The 22,085-nt window shown below is 49.7% G+C and overlaps 1 protein-coding gene across 1 annotated transcript; it reads left to right on the top strand.

Moving 5' to 3' along the window:
• The first annotated feature begins 4,594 nt into the window (after window positions 1–4,594).
• On the top strand, window positions 4,595–8,263 carry LOC139060455 (palmitoyltransferase ZDHHC15A-like). The gene is made up of 3 exons (XM_070539587.1): window positions 4,595–5,129; window positions 5,711–6,028; window positions 7,545–8,263. The coding sequence occupies exons 1-3, from the start codon at window positions 4,675–4,677 to the stop codon at window positions 8,035–8,037; spliced, it is 1,266 nt and encodes a 421-aa protein (XP_070395688.1). The 5' UTR covers window positions 4,595–4,674; the 3' UTR covers window positions 8,038–8,263.
• The last annotated feature ends 13,822 nt before the right edge of the window (window positions 8,264–22,085 follow it).

Raw genomic sequence — 22,085 nt, 5'->3', positions numbered from 1 at the left:
CGGTGCTGACACACCTCCCCATGAGACCTGATATGTTGTGTGCATGTATATATTCCTGCCATATCTTATTTCCATTTTTTTTTTATTTTCGTGATTTATGACATGCATTCTAAAAATGCTGTTCACCGTTTCGGTTACCTTCCTCTCTGATTATATACGTAATCTATCATGCGCTCTTTTTTCTCCTAAGGCTACACTAAAGAAAAAAAGTTCCGGCAGAAGCCATCTCACAATGAACGTCGACGTTAATGCGATGAGCATGAATTCAAGCAATGCAGCGACTCGCCGTGTTGCCACAAGGGAAACTTGTCATGTATGACTGGTATATTGCATCCGGGCTCCCCTCGCGCGCTTCTGTCTGAACATAATTCTCCATCTAGAGACGCGCGCGCGAGGTCTGCGCGAAGTCTCCCTTCTTTTGTATGGCCTCCGAGATGGGACAGGTTACGCGCCAGTGCATATGAGCTGTGTACTGCAGGCAGGCTCCTTTCTCGTGCTCACCTCTGGACACTAAAGCCCCTCCATACACGTTTTCGCCGACCAGGCGGCGTTGACGCGTGCATGGAGGTAGAGTTACTGTATATGCTACCAAAGGTATCATTTGGTAGCATATACAGTAACTCTAGATGGAGGGGCTGGATGGATGGATGGATGTTATGAGCGTCCCCCTTGGAACGGGGCGGTGGGTTGCGCCACCAAGCTCTTGCTACTATACTGCCTAATATTCTACCTAGGTTAAACAATGAAAAAAAAAAAACACTATGAACTACCACGCCCAAATTTTCTGATCCCCTATTGTGAACTGTGCTTTTGTACGTCTCCGTCTTTTGTCGTTTCCGTACTTTTCCACCAATCCTCCAGTCGCCTCTTACTAATGTCTATTGCGGACATGTTTGCTTTACCGCTGCTCCCTCTGAACCCAAGGGTTTCAAGGAGGCCAGTGGTGCCTAAATCGACCGCTGCGTAGACGTCTTCACATTCTAATAAAACATGCTCCGTAGTTTCCCTAGCTTTACCACAGCAAGCACATGCTTCTTCTTCCTTCTTATATCTCGCTTTATAGGTGCGTATTCTAAGGCATCCTGATCTCGCTCCGAAAAGTAATGAGCTTCCCTTTGAGTTATCATAAATGGTTTCTTTCCTGATTTCGTTTTTCCTCTTAAGTAGTTACTCATGGCAGGTTTCTTTTCCATTGCCGCCACCCATGAGATTAATTCAGCATCTCTGACTTTCCGCTTGACCTTTGTTGTTGTGTTGTCCACCCTACAGGCCGCGTACTTGCTGGTAAGCTTCCTAGTTCTTTTCCTCCACTGTGAATCAATGTTTTTCCTGTACTGATACCTGCATGAACACTCTCCCAGCCCATTTACTTTCTTCCATATTCCTCAGCCGTTCTTCATACTCAATTTTACTGCGAGCTTCCCTCACTTCAAAACTAGTCCAGCCCATATCACCCTGCACAGCTTCATTTGTAGTCTTCCCGTGAGCGCCCAATGCGAGGCGACCCACTGACCTTTGGTTCCCGTCGAGTCCTGATTGTACCCCTGATTTATAGCAAACAACCGCATTTCCAAAAGTAAGTCCTGGAACCATTACACCTTTCCATATACCTCGGAGGACTTCGTACCTATTGTATCCCCATAGCGCTCTGTGCTTCATTATGGCTGCATTTCTCTTCCCCTTTACTGTTATGGTTTTTTTCTGTGTTTCCATATATCCATTGCCTTCGTTTATCCATATACCAAGGTATTTATATTCTGTTACCCGAGGTATTTCTTGGCCCTGTATCTCCACTGTCTGTCCACTGTTTTCATTGAATACCATAACACCTGATTTTCTAACACTAAACATTACTGGCCATGCTGGGCTTTACTGGCCATGCTGCGCCACATAGCGGCACGTGTGGTAAGTCCGTTGAAAGCTCCCTCCTGTGGCGTGGCCTCCGAGATGCGTGGCGCGCCGGTGCGTGCCAACGCTGAGAAATCATGCGTTGGCACACACCGGCAAAAAAACCTATCAGGTGTCGTAGGTATATCTGACGCAACGGAACTCCTAAAGCATCGCGCGTGCGCGCCCATTCACATCTTCAAAGGTGAGCAGACGCGCGTTAGGCGAGCGCGCTTATGGATGGAGTGACCTCTCGGGGCCGAAGGCGATCATCCAATGAAAAGCAAATGACATGGCGGGGAATGTGCGCTGTTTCTTCCCCCCCCCCCCTTCCATTTCCAAACACTGCCCACGTCGCCGACCTCAGTGTAAGAATATATACCATACTTGCACCGTGTCGCCGACTCTTCTGTGGCCGACCCCCCCTCCTCCTCGTGCTGTCCTTCGATCCCTTCTCCGAAGATCCCCTACTGCCTCATAAAACTAGAGTTACTGTACAGGATCCTATATAGTAAGGAAAAGGAGGAGGGAAAGGAAACAACCTAATTAAATATACAGTAACTCTACACAAGCTGGCAAAATTGAGTCATCTCGCGGGAATGCCAGAAAATATCAGTCATGATGACTGCTTGATATACGTATATAAAACAGCTTTTCACTATAGCTCAGCAGACAACACTTTCCTGTTGAAACCAGTTTAAAAAATCCACAATGGCATTCTCCCCAGCGTTCCCTTAAATGGCGCCTTGAGTACAGCGGTAGAGCAGCGATTACTACTGTCATGATGGCGCCGTGAGGGCCGCTGCGCATGGGCACATAGATGCACAAGACGTTTCAAGTTTGGGGGAGTGCGCCAGCTAGCATTCTATTAATATTCTCGTCTGCAGCAGAATTAGCATTGATAAGTTCAATGCCGTGACGTGTGAGGGATAGATTTTGGGGAACACTGAATATTAATTTGTAGGCTCAAATATTTGTTGAAGATTTGTGTTGCTCTCATTACTAACACGTGCAGTAAGTCCCATTTGCCTGTGTCCTGTGTATAGTCGCAATATTCACACAAGCCAATAAGTCACAATAAGCCGCTCTGAGTCAACCCCTACTGCCACTCCTTTGGAGTTTTCAGGGCGCTGCATTTTAGTGTCGAATGGCTCGCGCCGCTTTGTGCAGTCAAACCAGGACGCACCCTTTCTACTTAAAAGAGCAATTTACATTTTTCTTTCCTTAGTGCGACAGCAAATATAAGGACGCTTGAGGCGCGGGGCCGCCGTGCTGTCCTGGTAGCGACGGCGCACGCATGACCTGTGCGTGGAGGCTTAGAAGGTCTCTTGGGGCGCGCAATGTGTTTGGATGCGAATACGACGAAACCAAGCGGATGTGCTGTCCACTCTTGGCCCAGGCAGCTCTGCCGCAGCCAGGCCATCTTCTGCTGCTGGTACGAGCGCTGTGTTCACCCCGAGCAGGCTGTGTGCATTACACATCGATAGCCGACAGTGGCCATCGATCACATGCTTCCTTTGCGATTTGAGTGTGTTTTTTTTCACTCTCCATGCTCGCGTCCTCACTGTACATAAGTTGCAGAGTTGAAAGCAGAGCATTTTACTCGTGTCCAGAAACTAGGACAGTCGCATAGAAAGTGCGCAAGTGTCTATTTGCACCCACAAACTTCACCTTCTGGACTTCAGGCCATTCCGACGAGTAAGGAGTAGGCATTAGTGAGTCCTGCTCCAAGACACCGGCGACGAATTAGAATTAATTTTCCATCGTGGTAAGCCGTGCGGAAGGCGGAAGTCTAGATGTTGATCCATGCAATAAAGACTCTGGTTCGTAAAGTCTATCGATTTCCATTGGGCCTCTAAGCTCGCGCTGCACCTTTCGCGCTGCACACGCCATCGACATCGGGATAACAGGGCAATAGAGATCAGTTCAGCATTAAGCGGAAAATATTTTTGTATTAAATAAGTGAGGATATGGAATGAGCATTAGGACAGGGGTCAAAGAACATAAATTAAAACGACACAGTGTTGAAAAAGAATTAATAATAGCAAGGTCACCGGTGGGGAATTGTATGGAATAGAATTTTCGAAGGTTGTGCAAACGTGCAGAGCACTGTAGCTGTTGTTGCCCTGAAAATTCTTGGCACATACATCGTCGTGGGTATGTGCTATAGCCAAGAACCGAGTGCTTCCCACACACACACACAACATGTGGTGGTGAATAATCGACTTGGATACGTAAAATATTTTAGTAAAACTAAATTTACGTGCCATACACGCGTAAAAACGTAAACGAACGTAAACGAAACACCGTTCTAGGCTTAAAAAAATTCGGTTCCTTTAATAGGTTTCATTCAAAGACAGATTATTTTATTTCCGTCTGAACGCTCGATATTTCTTATTATTTTCTCGCTTACAATTACCAACTTAGCTTTGAAAGTCTCTTTCGATAATAAATTCTGCCCGTGGCGCCCGATCCTTGTCCAATTCCGTTTGATAGAAATGAGTAACAGTTTTTGACATCAGCAGCATCGCAAATAATTGAATACCACGGCTGGATTAATTAATTTGATTTATAATCGTTTTATTTCATATTTCCATTAGCATTTTTCTTAACATAACAGCACCCATTTTTTGGCCCATCCCCCACAGCGGGTTTATGGCATTTGCTGAAGGGATCGTCGTCATCATCTTCATCATAACCATCAACATCGCCACCATCACCTCGCGCAAACGTTCGCTCGCACCCAGATTTTGGGAGACCGACAGAGTGACCGCCTCGATTGCCATCATGTCGTCCTCCTCGGAAGACCCAGAACCGACGAAGCCCCGGCGTTCTGCGACGACTCGCCTCGTCGCCTGGCTTCCTGTCGCCATGGTGGTGGCGCTGTTCGTGTGGGCCTACTACGTCTACGTCTTCATCTTCTGCGGCTCCCTTGTCAAGGACGACGTGCAGCGGGTCGTGTTCGGCGGCGTGTTCCACCTGCTCCTGCTGCTGTGCATCTGGTCGTTCGTGCAGACGACCGTGACCAGCGTGGCGCCCATACCGCGCTACTTCTCGCTCAGCGAGAGCGACGAGCGGCTGATGGAGCAATGCGCCGACGACGACGCGCGCCGCCAGTTCCTCGAGATCCTGGCCGACAACCGGGGCGTGCTGACCCGAGGCTCCAACGGAGTGGTGCGCTTCTGCGACACCTGCAAGCAGGTCAAGCCCGACCGGGCTCATCACTGCTCCCAGTGCAAGAGGTGAACCGCTTTATCGGTGTCCTTGTGTTGAAACAACATGCGTTCACAGGAAGATGGAGGTTTGCGACGATCGGCAGGGGTGTAACGAGAAATGTGTCAGGCCGGAGCACCCGTTCTGGCAACAGGACCTCTTTGCCGGGACGAAGGCGAGACCCTTTGTTGAAACGTTGGCTCTAGGTTCAGGCATCCTTTACTCGAGCACTGTGGATCGCGTTTTTCTAATGCGTAACGTTAGAATGTAATGAAACACAATAGCCCTACATTTTCCATTATACTCCACGATTCAATGACTGCTGCAACAAGAACAACAACAATGACGACGACAAGAAAACGTGCGTGACCGTAGAAGTAAACATAAAATTGCGACTTGACCAGAACTTGATAGGAGTGCATATTTGAGTGCGCGCTCCTGTATACATGATGAGCTGACACTTCTGCGCTAGTAACATAGCTCGCAAATTATATTTAAAGAATTCTGGCAGAACCCACATACGATGATTCTGTAGGTTATGCGCGATCTATAAATCAGTGGCGTGTACAGTTTGGAACGTGTGGCACCATCCTTGGCTTAACGTTCCCAGGTGCATACCAAAGATGGACCACCACTGTCCGTGGTTCAACAACTGCGTCTGCTTCAGCACGTACAAGTTCTTCCTGCTCACGATATTCTACGTGGTGGTCTTGAGCGTGTTCGGGCTGCTGAGCGCGACGCACCACGTGGCGGGCTTGTGGTCCGACCGCGCCGCCTCTAGTTTGACGCTTCACGCGACACTCCTGTACCTGTTCGGCCTGGTGCTGTCGCTGTCGCTGGGCTCCTTCCTCTACTTCCACATCACCATGGTCTGCAGCAACGTCACCACTCTCGAGGACCTGCGACCGCACCAGTTCAAGGATCGCAGGTACACGCCATGCGGATTCGATAGTTGTTTATCGACCCTGTATTTAACGGGTGCTCACTGAAGGGAGACACAGTAAGGCTGAGCGCAAAGGAAAACGAATACAAGCTGGCTTACTTGAATATGTATATTAATTTACCCTAACAATGTATGACACTAAAAGGGAAACGCATTTGTCGGCGACAGGGTACTAAGCACTGGTGGCCTCGGTGGGACCCTGTGAACAACCCCCCCTGCCCCTTCCCCCTTCTGCCCGAATATTGGCGACATCTTTTCTGATATACAACGTGGGGTTGGTACATACGTTGTGCAGAAAATTTGTGTATTGACAAATTTAGGCGCGCAGCGAACCGCCGCCTCCCGTTTTGCTGAGTTCCCACCCCTCTTTGTGCTACCCGAGATCCGATATTGGTGCTAGATAGAACGATCATAAGAATATATGAATGAATTTATTTCTCCTGTTTAGAACAGAAAGGAAGCAGAAGCTAAAGTTCATGTTGCCTGACAAAGGTTTCTGCTCCTACAACTCGGCACGCAGGCCGTGTGCAGCACACAAATCATACAGGCATACGGAAATCAACTGGAGTTTCGTGACCTGCGCGAACTCGTGTCCCTGTTTGTGAGCTTTGAGATAGGCGTAGCGGTTGTCATTGACTTCTGAATTAAAATGGTATGCGCGAGCGTCCACAACTGAAACGTTGGAATGACTGAAATGATGGGGGCACTTATCCTACACAGAAAATAAAGAAATGCACTGCAAACATACGCCTGGGCACTCATCGCTCAAGCACGTGTCGTACAACAATGTGTCAAGCAACTGGAATTCATCGCATCATGCAGGCGAGGGAGGCTTGAATGCATGGCTGCTCTAGTTCTGTGGCATCAACCATGTACTCGAATTGAAGCTGAGACCTGCCCTGTTCACATAATAAATGAGCACGTTAAAAAAGCAAGCAAAGTACCAAGAAAAATTGGTGGGAAGAATGAGGAAAGGGTGTAGGACAATGGTAGTAGCAAATGCCATTGATGAAAAAAGGCATCGTTTATTGCCAATTTACCGCGTACACAGGCTACGTTCTCGCATTTGAAGCGTATTGTTCTTTACACATACCTGTTTAAACTTGACACACTTTGTCACTCGACCAGCATGCCAAAGTGTGCCCTTGTGCGTGACGAGCTTCTTATGTGGCTACGTAAAGTGCAAGATCTTCTTGGTGTGCATCGGTTTATCTGTGTGCACAGTTACGTCCCAATAGCGTTGCGCGCTCGAAAATCATGAAATCCTCGTATTGGGTCATACACTTAGCGTCTGCAGTATTTTGAAGGCACTGTTGTTCCGGGAGGTTCTTCTTGACGCACCATAATCAAACCATGGAACAGAAGACGAACGGCAAAAGAAAGTGACTGGACACCCGCTTGACATCGCGTATCCAGTTTTCTTCTTTTCTTCGTCTTCTATGCACTATGCTATACAAGTGACCCCATGGAACACCATTCGGAGAAGCGTGCCGCTATGCAGGGACTCTTTCGACGTGGGCTGCTGCAACAACATCGCCGAGGTGTTCGGCCGCCGCAAGGCCCTCTGGCTGCTCCCGGTCTTCACGGCGCTCGGTGACGGAACCCGGTTCCCGACACGACTGCATCCGGATCGGAACGTGTACGGCCCTCCTGCGTCGGTGGCGGTGGAGGCGCGCAGGCCTTCCGTACCGGTCCCTCCCGCGACCGTGGTAACCGAAACTGCCGCGCACTCGCGGATGCCCCCGGTCGTGGGTCCTCCCTCGTGCCGCTATCCGGTTCCATCCAGCGAGTCGGTGGCCCTGACGCTGTCGCCGCCACTGCAGTCGCCGCGTCGGGGAGCTGGCCGTGGTGGCCACGCCCGTCTGCCTCCGATGGCCATCACCATTGTGCCGAGCAGGGAGACACCGGCGTCCCAGCTTCACTCGGCGAACAAGAAAGACGCGACGTCGTCGGTGGCACCACCGATGTCGTTGACGTCGGTGGATGTGCGGTGACTTGGATAGCGGGCGCGTGCATGTCGTCGCCGGAGCCTTGTGGTTTCGGTTGCGTCAAGCGAACATGCGCGCGATGCGCGGATATGTACTCGCCGCGTTGCGAGACCTTACCGAGGAACAAGAAATCCAGCAAGGAATCAGTGCATGTATTGATATTGCGTAGGTATACACTAACGTGCCTCTTCTGCACACTGCGGAACATCCGTAAAATTGTGTCGAAGAAATGCACAGACGTGATTTTATCTTTACACTTCGCTTAACTTCGTCACTTGTATGGCCGTTAGATTCATCCATATGCAGTTCATCCATAAGGCCGTTGCGAGATGACGAACGTTAAGGGTGTTAATTATAGAAGAAATTTGACTCAGCTTAAGATGATTCTTTCATACGGAGTTTACATGGGCAGAAGATGTGCAGAACACGAAATCCTTGATTGAATGAGACCATAAAGGAGTGAAGTGCTCATTGCCACATCATCACAAGTGAATTCTAGCAGAGCTCGAGCTTCGGAGGCCCTCGTATAAATGCGACACTTCCAGTGCGGTAAGCATTTGATGCGTGTTCCCAGCGTCACTCTGTGTCGTTCATACCGGGTGTTCCAGCGAACACTTTCAAAATGAAAAAAAAAAGACTTTTCCTGTGGCAGATAGCACCATTATAGCTCATGAGCTAGTCTACTCAAACAGATCTCTGGTTAACTTCCCTGTCTTTCCTTTGCCTTTCTCTCTCTCTGATCAAAGAGGAGGACATTACGATAACAAAAAAATTGAAATGCATAATCGACTAAAAAATTGTTTTAGCCTAATTACCCTATGGCGCATATTGCAATTTACAAATTCTAGCTGGGAAGTTCGCAAGGCAGATCCACTTGGAACGAATTCTCAGGATGACAACAGTTTCGAGATATTAATTCCTGAACTCTCGGATGAAACGCATTGGCCTTTAAGTTATTTTTGTGCTTCAATGAACAAAACATTTCGTTAAAGTGGAACGGCCGTGCATTTTTACCGCAAGTTTCACGGCGCATATCTCTTAAATGGTGTCATCGACACAATTATCTTCACCCGCTAGAATATTTAAATTGGGATATGTACGATCAGTTAACTAGTTAAAACAATTAGTGAATCTTTAATTAGTCTTATGCATTTAAAATTTTTTTTCATGTCCGCCTCTTCGAATAGACCAACTCATGAGTAGAATTATGTTGTCTGTCACAGGCAATTAAAAAAATTGAGTTTTTGCTGAAATACCCTGTATAATTGCTTTTTGGTGATTCATAATTAAATAAAATGACAATAAAAATAAAATGAACAAATCATGCAGACTCCATGCACTGTGGGAATCGATGTAAGCGAAGCTTTCTGCGCTGTTTGAGTTTATTGACGGTGTCTAGCGGTGATGTTGACTGCCTACGACAGTCGTGATGCGATGGTAAATGTTAGCACCATTTGAGTTTGTCTACGTACACAGAGCACTCAGCGAGACGTGTTTGTTCGAAGTGATGACGGGCCCCATTGTTTTTACCTTGCGACAAAGTTAGCACTGTCATTCCCTCAAACGGGCGAATCGAATCGGGGTTCAAGTCTTGATTAGCTGGAAAGCCGCTTTGTTTCGTGCAATTGGCATTGCACGAAACATTGCGACTCTTTCTCTTTTTATGCTGTTGTACTAGATATCGGTGCTGCTGCTTCGCACTGTATTGTGTGGAACTACAGAAAAGCCCATGAGTCTCTTCGTTGGCAAATAAGAGTTGGTTTACGATGTTTCGGGCGGTGTTTTTTGTTGTGTACATTTGGTGCGGTCATCCCCAGCGCTCATCTGAACCTACAAGATCGAGGTACTGACACACAAATGTTATAAATGGGCCCTTCTGCGTTTTCTAGCTGCCATTAAATGTGCGGCCCGCATGTTGGCCATAATAGGAATATCGTGAACATCATTATTTTAGCCTATGTTGTGAAACTTGAATTTTAATGAAATTGTGAACAAGCCAGGGACTTCACAATAAGTGATTAGAAGAGAAAGCACAGGAAACGTTTTAAGAGATAAAGGTACTAGCGCGGCTCCAGAATGAAAGCAATGCAGATCTGAATCAAGCTGACTTTAAGCAGGGAAACGTGGGAGTGGAAAATCGTGTTGTAAAGAGCAGGCAATCGGCCGGTTGATTGAACAAATAAGAATACAGCGTTGACAGTCGCATATAATTGGAGTAGGTGATAAGGAAATTTCCTGTGTTTAGGTTGAGTTAAGTCAATGGAGAAGAAAGGTAATCAGATATCACTAAGAAATAGCCCAGACAAAAATATAACAAAAGCAAGAAGGTTCCTGTCGTGCCTGCACAAGTTTGGTCGTGTTCTATGAAATACCTGTTTCCAGCGCAGAGCTTACAACAAGAACTGTCTTTGTGGACTACTTTCGCCGCTTCTTTTTCAGCGGGGAGGGCTGTCCTTAGCCCTTATTACACTATAATGATCGTCATATTCTATTCATAGGAAGAATGATTTAAAAATGAACAATTTTCACAGAAACGTTTTGCAGCAAATATGTGCATTTGTGTGTGTGTGAGCGTGTGTGCGTGCGTGTAGTCTTCACATGGTGTTTCGCGTTGCCAAAAGCAAACATTCGGTTGGCACACACAAGACGGATATGACCACTCGAATTCTTTGCAGGGACCTTGACCACGCAGGAATTTCATGGTTCAGTTAGGTAAATATTGCCACTTAAGTACCTTAAAATCTTAGAGAGTATGGTTGCACCTGCCCGAAATTTACGGAAGACTTTGCGAACGCTTTACGGAACACTTCAGAAGACTTCGAAAGACTTGACGACATCTGACGCTATTCATTCTTATATCCGATCATTTTCAAACGCTTCACTGTACCCGAAGCATGTTCATCTACACTTGGCCGGCTCTCTTGACGCCAGCGTATGGTGCCCTGGAATGCCGCCGTCCGGCTGTGTGTTATGACCAAGTCTCCCCCCTGGTCCCTTCCGGCTGGTCATAAGACCGCTTCGGAACAGCAAGACAGGTTGCATGCGTTGCTGGTTTTCCTTAGTTATGATTCGCAATCGATGCCGGCGTCCGGCTTTTGTGGGCTCCGACGTAGGCGGCCTTGTTGGCGGTTCTGCAGCTGATATTCGATACCGCCAACGCTACTGCACCTTGCTTCCACCACGTGAAAACCGTTGTGGAAGTCCCCGTAACAACTTCACTGTAGAATGTTACTTGGTGGGTCAGGAAAGACTACAGTCGCATGATTTCAAGGAGTTATTCGTTACCTAACATGTTCTTTTGCGGTTTTACACGTTCGTGAACGTGTTGGTGAAGTTTCTGGGTGGGTAGGTGGGAGTACCACTTTTTCCCCATTATAAAGGGACATATACGATGCCATTGAGAACTGGTTCCGCAATTTCAGAGTGCTGTCAGAAATGTTAAGGTGTTTCATTTTTCATTTAAGAAAGCGATGAACTAGTGTTCCTACTAGCAGCAGGTGATACTCAGATTGCAGACCTGGAGAAAGCGTGAAATATTTCCCCAATTTTTAAGTGACACTTAGCTCGGCGTGAAGAATGTCCCTTTTTCAAACCAACTGCTAGAAATTGTGAACACAGATTGCGTTGCATTATCTTAACGGCGTTTATGCAGGGTCTCCGAGACTAAAAGCCATATACTGTTACAGAAGGTGCTTTCATCTTCTTCGACTCTGCTTTATCAGACGACTTCAACAAGACCGAGTAATACGAGAGTCGCAGAGGCCACCAGAACGACTGTGTTAGTCTACAGAGCAAAAACCACTACTTCAAATTGAGGATTTTGTGACCGACTATTCGATTGACATGGAACAATCCTAAATAAACTTTTTCTAAACACACAGCTCAGGAGTGTGCATGGTTGAACCATTCATCGACCATTTGAAATGTTTTATTCAAAATGACGGCCCTTACTTTTAATGACAATTGTAAATATGGGATGCTTTCAGCCGCGATCGGGAGCTGGCGACGCCATACGGCCGCCACCGTAATGACGTGGAGGGCTAGAAGGTATCCGGAGACGAGCAGCGCTTTTAGCTGCAGAAACAACACAGCGAAGCTCGATCATGCTTCGCTCAGTCGGCTCTGCCAGGGCAGTGTTCTGGCTTCCGCTGCTGGCATGACCGCTGTGCGCAACACACATTAGTGCTTTTATGCGAAGCATATTACGAGAGCTCAACCCAGCTCCTCAGGCGCGGCGGTGTCGCCTTCAATACCACGTGACACCGTGACGTCACGACAGAGGAGGAACGGGGCTCCAACTCGCGCCGTCGCTCGCGGCGTCGCGGCGGTATATAAGCAGCTGCGCTTGCCTCTGCTAGACACTCACGAGGTGAGATGCCTCCTGGAGAAAGAGGTGCTCGTTGGAATGAGAAGCGAAGGTTGCGGCGTGCTACAGAGACTGATTTTCTAGGTGGCTTTGGCTCAACTCTTGCAAGATGGGCTGGGTGGGAATCGAACCAGGGTCTCCGGAGTGTGAGACGGAGACGCTACCACTGAGCCACGAGTTTTTTTTTTCTTTATTCACAAAATGACATACATAAAAACACGTTGGACTACTTGGACCAACGTGACAAGCTAAAATTTCTTGAAATTCACTAATTCATCACACTGAGCCACGTGTACGATGCTTCAAAGCGGTACAAAAGCGCGTCTAGTGAATGCGGTGTTGCCTTAGAAACGAGCTGTTTCTAAGGCTCAGGCGTGCGTCGCTTGCTCAGGCGCACATTTCGTTGCCGCGCCGAACGCTGCGTTGCTCGACGCTCACCGCGTCCAATGCGGGGCGCGTAGTCGCTGCGCCGTCGCTCCACAGTGATCAACACCTACAGACGCCACGGCCTTCCAGCGGCCACAGAGACTGACCTGCTGTTCGCAGTGTGTCCACAGCTCCCTGCGCTGCGAAGCCTGCTGGAGTTTATAAGTTCCACGGGAATAGACACCCTATAAGCGCCCGCTACAACGCTGGCAACTTTACTGAGGACTGCCACCTGTCGCGTATAGTGGAGTCTATTAGGCCACATCCTCCCTCTTTCTCTATCATCTTTCACTACCCATTCCCTCTCCCCTGATGACGCTTCGCCGTGCTCCCTGACGGGTTGCAGAACCAAGCGTCCTTCCTTTCCCTAGATCACTATCTCTCGCTGCGCCGTACACCCCTTGGCGGGTCGACGGGAACGCTGTCGCGTTCCACTCTTGAAGGCGAAGCAAAGTAACGCATGAGTTGTTTCTTCGTCTAGCCGAACCAAATATAGCCAAGCAACAGCAGTTCACCAGGCTAAACAGTGGTTCAACAACTAAAATAAAGGCTAGTATGCTTCGCTTCCTGGGCTTAACCTTAGCTAAGCCACAGCCATTTTTTACTGAGCAGCTGTGTGGTTAGGGAGCCTACATACAATCGCTGCCTAAAACATTACTTGCATGTAGCGATCGTTGTGTGGTGGATACAATGCTTTGAGCGTAACAGAGAGTAAACGTCAACCTAAATCTATCTAGCTTTTCCATCTATTGATGAAAAACGTCTAGGATTTGCCGTTGGTCTCATCTCGCGGACCCTCGACGTGCGACGCCTGTGGCGCCTCTGGCTGCGTTCATCCTCGTGCCAGCGTTGCGCAAAGCGTGGTATCCGTCAGGGCGCTTTTCCTGCAAACGGGCAACGTTAGTTCAAGCTGCGCTGGAGCTGGTTCGTGCCATGTCGCCACCGCCTATTGTTGGAGCTTAGGGAGACTTGGACCACCGTGGGATCGAGAACACCTGTCACGAAGATGATAGGAAGTTTATTTCTGTAGGGACGCAAGGCGCTTATTGCAGGGAGTTTGCCTGGCGCAGATCGAGTCCTGAATATATGCCAGGCAAACTCCCTGAAATAATCGCCTTGCGTGCCTAGCCAAAGAAAAGTTTCTGTCACCGAAATAAAGTGAAATCACGAGTGCTTGCGTATTTATCCCTGTCGGCGAGAACGGTGTTGTCGGCCATAACATCCACCGATGCTATTGGACAAACATCACTTAGGAAATGCGCGCGACACAAGTGGACACGGCAGATCCTTACGCGAATGGCGCAGTGATGCACCGTGCGACTTCGAAGACCGTTCACTTGACGAGCAGCGCAACAGCGCCTGTCGTATCCTTCACGTCAGTTAGTGGGTAACCAGTGACGAATGTTCATTAAACGCTCATATTACACACGGTTAGCTTGTATGGAGAGAGAGAGAGAGAGAGAATAAACATTTTTATTCGGTGAATGGAGCTTCGGAGAGGCGTCCTCATTCCAGAATGCCTTGAGCTCGGGCCGCGTCCTGGGCCCTCGCAATCAGCTGTTGCTGATCCTCGAGGTCGGAGCTGGCCACAGCTCTCTCCCAAAGCTCGTTAGTGGGGTAAGGGTTCGGAGGATTTAATGGCGCCGCTCTGCAACCCCCTACTATGTGCCTGAGGTACCCGGGCTCTGCGCAAAAGCGGCATTGCGGAGAGAATTTCGTAGGGTCTATGAGGTGATTTCTGGTTGGGTGCGGGAATGTATTAACCTGTAGAGCTCGGAGGAATCGCTCCTGCTCTCTCGGTAGTGACTTGTGTGGGGGTGCATATGTTCTGCGGGTTAGCTTGTAGTGTTGTGTAATGTCTTGGTAAGAGACTAGAGGGTGCATGCACTCGGGTTGAGATTCCTCGGCGTCGGCTCGGTGGGTCAGATCTCGAGCCAAGTGGTTGGCGACCTCGTTGTCAGGAATGCCTTGATGAGCTGGCGCCCAGATGATCATGACTGATCTCGTTGGCGGCTTTTGATTGATGACCCGGAGGGTAGTGATATGAATTCTGCCGCTAGCAAAGTTGCGGCACGCCTGTTGGGAGTCGGTCACTATGACTGCAACCTCTGTTTGGGAGAGCGCGAGGGCTATGGCCGCTTCCTCGGCTTGGAGGGGATTGTTTCGTGTGAGCGAAATGTTGCTCCGATGTTCTGTAATGACGACTACGGTGGCTGTTGTGGCTGCGCGTCTGGAGTAAGAAGCCGCGTCCGTGTAGGCTGTAGAGGGTAAAGTCCCGTATCGCTTGTGTATGGCAAGGGCGCGGGCCTCCCTTCGCTCTGCGTGGTGCACTGGGTGCATATTGCGAGGTAGAGGACGTACGGTGATGTTTCTCCGGATGGCATGGGGTAAGCTCACAGTCTGAGGTGGCGGATGGCTTAGAGGGGCAGAGAGTCTTAGGCGTAAGAGAATGGACCTCCCCGCTTCCGTAACCGCCAGCGTTGTTCGCTGACTGGATAAATGTGCCTCGATCAGCTCCTCGGCCGTGTTGTGCGCACCTAGTCGTAGTAGGCGTTCTGTGGACGTACTGGTTGGCAGGCCCATCGCCTGCTTATATGCCTTTCTGATCATTGTGTTGATTTTCTTCAGTTCCGTCTCGTTGAGTAGTGCGTATGGAATAGCGTTAGTTATTCGAGACACGACGAAGGCTTGAACAAGCCGAAGCGTGTCCGCCTCCCCCATGCCTCTTGTCTTTGTTGTTATTCGCCAGATCATGTGCGTAACTTGAGCTGTTGTATTCTTAAGCTTTTGAATTAATATTGTATTGGTGCGATCGGACTGGAAAACCATTCCCAATATCTTTACGCTCTGAGACGGAACAATGGTGTGTCCCTCCAATTGTATGTTGATAGTGGGCGAGTCGGATGTGTGCTTCTTTCGCGGTGAGACCAGGAGTAGCTCGGACTTTTGGGGGGCGCAGCTGAGCCCGCATGACTTAGCATAGTCGCTCACCACGTCTGCAGCTTCCTGCAAGTGGTTCTCCATTTCCCCGATGGACCCTGTGGACGACCAGGTGGTAATGTCGTTGACATATAGGCCATGCCGGGTCCCTGGGATGTTATCGAGGAGCGGCGGTAGGCCTATTAGGGCGATATTGAAAAGGAGAGGGGATAACACTGCGCCCTGTGGTGTGCCGCGCCCGCCCAGTAGGAAGGGGTTTGTGGCTTTGTCCCCGACCTTTAGGATGGCTTTTCTATCTGAGAGGAAATCTCTGATATAGGAGTACGTCCTGGCCCCACAGCCCAGCGTGTTTAGCCTCTGTAAGATTGCTGTGTGCTTGACGTTATCGAACGCCCCTTTAAGATCTAAGGCGAGGATAGCCGTGGGGGAGTTGCGTGTCGCTGGTACAATCACCTCCTCTTTCAGCTGAAGTAGGATGTCTTGAGTTGAGAGGTGTGGACGGAATCCTATCATCGTTGTTGGAAGTTTCCCCGAATCCTCCAGGAATGGTTGTAGCCGGTTGAGAACGACGTGCTCTAGGAGCTTTCCTACACACGAAGTAAGGGAGATCGGTCGTAGGTTCTCAATGGCTGGTGGCTTGCCTGGTGGCTTGCCTGGCTTCGGTACCAGACGAACCTCGGCTATTTTCCAGTCCTCGGGAAGGTTTCCTTTCCTCCATACTTCGTTAAGATGAGCGGTAAGCTCTACTAGCGAGGGGCTGTCAAGATTTACAAGTGCCTTATTGGTAATTTGGTCCATTCCCGGGGCTGTGTGGCGTCTCAAGCCCATTATCGCCGCTGTTACCTCATGTAGATGAATGTCCTCATCTAGGAGCTCGTTAGGGGTGCCGGTGTAGGGTGGCAGAGGCTCCGATGTCTGTGTGGGGAAGTATACTGGGCTTTGAGAGTCAAAAGGAGGTCCGCCTCGTTTCCAGGAAATTGGTGAATTACTCGGGCCATATTGTGGTGGGATTCCGTTTTGCTGCTGGCCGGGTTGAGTAAATACCTCAATAACTTCCACGTCTTGGAAGTACTCAGTCTTCCTCTCAAGCTGTCGCAGAGGGATAGCCAATTCTCTCGGCATAGCGTGGTAGCGTATTCCGCAGCCTCTTGTGTGAGTAGTGCTATTCGCCTCTTGAGCTTGCGATTTAATCTTTGCCTTTTCCAACGCTTCAGCAGGCTACGCCGGGCTTCCCACATGTGGAGCAAGCGAGCGTCGATGCTTGGAGTGGTGGTGGATGTTTCAAGCATTTTGGTGTGCGCCTTCACATCCTGGTGAAGCTGAGCGATCCAGTCCTTAATTGACTGAAGCTGTTGGCTCTGCTCGTTCGCAGCTCTTTCTTCTCTTATATCCCGCAGCTTGGTCCAATCGGTGAGGCGAGCCGTGCCTATTCTGGCTTTGTATTCGAGCCCATGGAGAGTGGTGGCTAGAAGCGCATGGTCGCTGCCTAGGTACTCCTCCAGATTGGTCCAGCAAGCTTGGAGGATATTTCTGGTGAGGGTTAAATCGGGGTTCGTGTCTCTTTGAACACTTGTGCCGAGCCTCGGGCTATTCCTTGGATCGTTGACGAGCGTGAGATCCATGTCCTCAATAACTTTGTGAAGCATGTTTCCCCTGGGGTTGGTGTACGTATAACCCCAGAAGGGGGTGGGCTGCATTAAAGTCGCCCACAATTAGAAGCGGATGGTTGCCTGCTGCGTGCGTGGCTTGCTCCAAAACCAGTTTGAGGACCGATGGCGCGCTTTTCGGTCGACAGTAGACGTTTAGAACAAACATGGGACCCTTTTTCTTTGTTGCCTGTGGGATAATTTCGAGCAGAATGTCAAGCGGTTCGGATTGCTGGAGATGGTGTTAAACGGCACTAGCTTTTTACTGACCAGGGTGTGAAGGCTGCTCCCTGTATCGGTGCCATAAGTGACGTATCCGGGTAGGCGGACGTGTGTGTTCGTTTCTTGCAGTGCGATGATTTCAGGTGGTCTTGTTGATGTAGCGATGTATTGTATCAGTGATCCATACTTGTTCTTGTAGCCCCGGCAATTCCACTGCCACACCGTGGTTTCGCCTGGGGAGCCCCCGCGCTTACTGCATTTATGTTGAGGCGGAGCCATCTTGGTTATCAAGGGGTGGTGATGCGTGCACAAGATGGGGTTCTGGGGAGCCCAGAGAATCTGGCAATTCTGGTAGGGTCTGATAAGCTGTTTTCTTGGGGCGCCGGCTTTGACGAGCTTCCAGTGCTAGTATGCGTTCCTCTAGTCTCATGATGCGTTCCGCCAACTGAGTGTTAGAGTGTTGTTGTTGAGTTGCGAATTGTTGTTGTTGTGCCGCTGACTGTTGTATAGCTGTGAGTTGTTGCTGCATGGTAGCTTGTAGGGATGTCTGAAGGCTCTGAATAGATTTTGCTACTACCTCTTCTACCTTCTGGAGAGTGGCATATTGGACGGGTATGACTCCCTGCGGTGCAGTGGGCTGCGCGGTTGCTCGTTGCGGTGTCGGATTTGACGTGACTGTGTGAGCTGGCTGCTCTTCCCGTTTCCGCTTCTCCGGAGGTGGGGTTGAAGTGTTTTGTGTAGGGGTAGTGCTATTTCTTCCAAGCAATTCATCTTTAAGTGCTACGAATTCTGCGTGTAAGCTAGTGATTTCTGATTTGAGTTTTGCGTTTTCTTCAGTGAGACGCCTAATGTGGGCATGTGCCTGTGCCAGCTCTGTGTCAACAGGGGGGGAGGGGGACGAGCTTTGGGAGAAACAACCTGTGCCCAGCTCACCTGCTGCGTGACCTGCGCTGCTCCCTTGCTTCCCCTCCTGCCGCTTGCGGAACGACCACGGCTCGAGGTCCTGCCATGGGATGGCGTCCGTCGTCGCGATGAGGTCCTTCGCCTGGAACCGGAACGCGGCCTGGAACTGCTCCTCCCCTGGACAGCTCCGCGTCGTTTCGGGGACCGCGACTTGCGGGATGCTGAGTGCTCGCCACGTGGCCTCGGAGACGAGGAGCCTGCTCTCGGGGTCTGCTGCGGTTTCCGGTGGTTGACGGGCGGCAGGAACCTGTTGGGGCAGGTTTTCGCTGCTGTCGGGTGATTCCCGCCGCACAGAGAGCACCGAGGGTGGCACTCGTGCTGCTCCGTTGCTAGCGAAGTGCCGCACTCTCTGCACTTGAGTGTGGCGGGGGGCCGCGGGCAGACGTCCTCTCTGTGGCCTGTCTCGTTGCTGGTTCGGCAATGTGGCACGGTTCTCTTGTAGAGGTAGCACCGCAGAAGAATGCCGGAAAATTCGATGTAATATGGTACTGTTTTTCCCAAGAATGTGATCACCATGGTGGTTGCGTTTCCCAGTCTTCTACATGTTAGCGCCTCGTATCCGGGAGATTCAATGCATTGAAGTAACATTTCGGGCGTGGTGTCGTGATCGATGTTGTATATTACCCCTTTGCAAGAGTTATCGGGGGAAATTCCGTATGATGCAATATCATATGTTGTTGCATCAATTGTGATTTTTCGCATCTTGCTTAGTGCTGAGGCCGTAGCTTCTGAGGCAGTGCTCAGAACAAGGATGTTTTGGTCTTCGTCAATGCGTATTTTGAATCCGGTGGAGCCGATTTGTAGCTTTGCCGCATTTGTGATGGCGTCTACTAACTTCCCTGGGCTCACCTTGTTGAGCTGCAGGCCGTTCCGTGGACAAACCGCCAACTTGCAATCATCGGCACGAAGGGGGGGTTGTCGGGGCTTGCGCGTCGCCGGTCGGCTGTGGCGGAGAACGGCCTTCGATGGCGTTCGGGAAAGTTGGGGCGTGGTCCAGCGTGTCTGCAGCCGACGGCAACGGGCACGACTGGTAACATTGATCCAAGGCTCACTGTCTTATTCGTTTTCCTCGGCAGCCCGAAGTCCTTGCTATTCGCGAATTTCCATGTCCTCGTCCTCCGGGGCCCCGGTAGACGATTGGTGGGCTTTGTCGGCGTCGGCATTGAGCAGCGCGTTCGCCATCTGCAGCGGTGCGGCGGCCGAAGCCTTTGCTAGGCCTCGCCACTAGCGAAGTGGGTTTAGCGGGGCGGCCCCGCTGCGAAACTTGATGTGGCCGTAAAATGCAAAATATAGCACTTACACCCTCAAGTTTGGTGTTGACGTGCTCTGGCTGACTTCAAGCACACGATGATTACGTAGAATCTGGATGCGGAGGTGATTTCGCCGAAAATGTAGCTTCTGTGCGGAGCAGACGTGGAGCCAATCCGACCTGTCGCCACACTTCGTCGTCTTCCTCTCGCTTGTATGGAGACACCGATCATAATTCAACTAAGCGAGGAAATGCGACTGGCGAAGCGTCCCGCCGATATATTTTCCCAAAGCTTGAGAAAATAAATCGATGCAGGAATGTTTTTATCGACAACAGCGACACGCAAGTGCAGGATGATACGCTTTACGAAGGTATTTCATCCTTATTTTTCACCGCGGTACCGTAAATACAAGAATAGCTTTCCATGCTGGATCCGCGCTCCTCTGCATGTAGCACTATATGGCCGCCGCCGGCTTCACTCGCTCAGGAGGCGGCGTCTGGGTCTGCCACTCCAGAAATGTTATACAGCCGCCTTGAGCAGGACCCTACAGAGATTGAGAGAGTGCCCATCTGGACTTGCCTCATCAAGGACGGCATGCTCTCGCGGAAAAAAATCGACACTAGCTTAATTATCCTTACGTACGTGATTTGAATGCGAAATCATTAGAACTTGACTAAGTTGTCACGTTAAATGCAAACGCCACATTTATCGACGTTCTTCTAATTGGTACGAACCTTAATCCACTATTATCCACCTTAATCCACTTCAATCAACCTTAATCCATGTTACTCTAATGTGTACCAACCTTGATAAACCTTCGTCCACCTTAATCGGCCTTAATCCTTACTAATCCACTTTATTGTTTTTATCCACCTCATTCCACTAATTGACCCTAATCCACCTTAATATAGTTTTGGGCTTGGACCGCGGCATCCGTCTGACGCCGTGGCGGTTCGCCGTTGGATTTCGCAGAATGAGCCGCTGCAGCTGCAGCGCCGGGAGCGTGACGTCCTCACTTGGTCACATAGCTTTTCTTGCCATCCTACCTAAGCGCCGTACGCTCGAAGGATATTGCGGTTCATGGGGCATGTAAGGTTTTCGCCGTCATGTATCCACGGACGCCTACGGATATGCTGCATGTGAGTTGTGAATGCGAAAGCAATAATGCCCAACTGAACGCCGCTCTTGCCTACCAATTAAGTTACAAAGAAAGGGATCATGGGTGGCGGCAATGGAAAATAAACCTGCCATGAGTAACTACTTAAAAGGAAAAAAAACGAAATCAGGAAGGAAACAATCTATGATAGCTAAAAGGGAAGCTCATTACTTTTCGAAGCGACATCAGGGTGCCTTAGAACACGCACCTATAAAGCGAGATATAAGAAGGAAGAGGAAGCATGTACTTGCTGCGGTAAATCTAGGGAAACGATAGAGCATGTTTTATTAGAATGTGAAGATATCTGCCCAACGGTCTATTTAGGCATCACTCGCCCCCTTGAAGCCTTTGGGTTTTGCGAGAGCAGGAGGAAAGTAAACATGTCTGCAATAGAGACTAGTAAGAGGCGAGTAAAAGAAGAAAAGTAGGGAAATGACAAAAACGGAGACGTACAAAAACCAAGTTCACAATAAGGGGTAAAAAAACTTGGTTATGGGAATGCATCGTGGGCGTTTTCTTTATTTTGTTTCTTGTTTTTTGTTCTTAAAGAAAATAAAAAGAGCTTGATGGCACAACTAACCGTCCCGTTCCAAAGGGGACGCTCATTACACCATCCATTCATCCATCGCGTGCCGTTTCTACCAAAAAGCTCGCCTTCGCCCATAGCGTTCGGTGCCAACCTTTCCAGGTAGCGTTTTTACAATTGCTAGTAGGTACAGCGGTGCGTTGCGCTTTTGACGGCGGCCGACGTTTCTGCGCAGGCACGAGTAAGAGCGGGTGCGAGAGAGAAAATCTGGGGGCCTTTGCTCCTTGAATGTGCGAGTCTGCCTAGGCACCACGGTGGAGGTTTATTTGCGCGTGTAGCGTGCGTTTGTCCCTAGGCGTGCCGGCAGGGCCGAGTGGGGTCGAGTTACTCTCCGCCGCTGACTGCCCGCGCGGTGAGGCAGTGGGCACGGACGCCTCATTTATTGATCACTGTCTCTGAAGGGGCAAGGTTCTGACTGATGTATAAGCTGCGGGTCACTTTGTTAGTCGCGACGGTAGATTGCATTTTCTATAAGCACTGCTCCATTAGAGCACACGTA

Source organism: Dermacentor albipictus, chromosome 5 (genome assembly GCF_038994185.2).
Source record: "Dermacentor albipictus isolate Rhodes 1998 colony chromosome 5, USDA_Dalb.pri_finalv2, whole genome shotgun sequence".
In the NCBI taxonomy this organism is placed as follows: Eukaryota; Metazoa; Arthropoda; class Arachnida; order Ixodida; family Ixodidae; genus Dermacentor; species Dermacentor albipictus.
Note: the sequence above shows the minus strand (reverse complement) of the source record. Positions and strands in the feature narration are given on the sequence as shown.

What these genes read in the sequence shown, in the direction of transcription:
- LOC139060455 (XM_070539587.1), top strand. Translation starts at nt 4,675, where the DNA reads ATGTCGTCCTCCTCGGAAGACCCAGAACCGACGAAGCCCCGGCGTTCT. An exon ending in CACTGCTCCCAGTGCAAGAG is followed by an intron (nt 5,130 to 5,710) that starts GTGAACCGCTTT and finishes TAACGTTCCCAG; the next exon opens with GTGCATACCAAAGATGGACC. An exon ending in CACCAGTTCAAGGATCGCAG is followed by an intron (nt 6,029 to 7,544) that starts GTACACGCCATG and finishes GCCGCTATGCAG; the next exon opens with GGACTCTTTCGACGTGGGCT.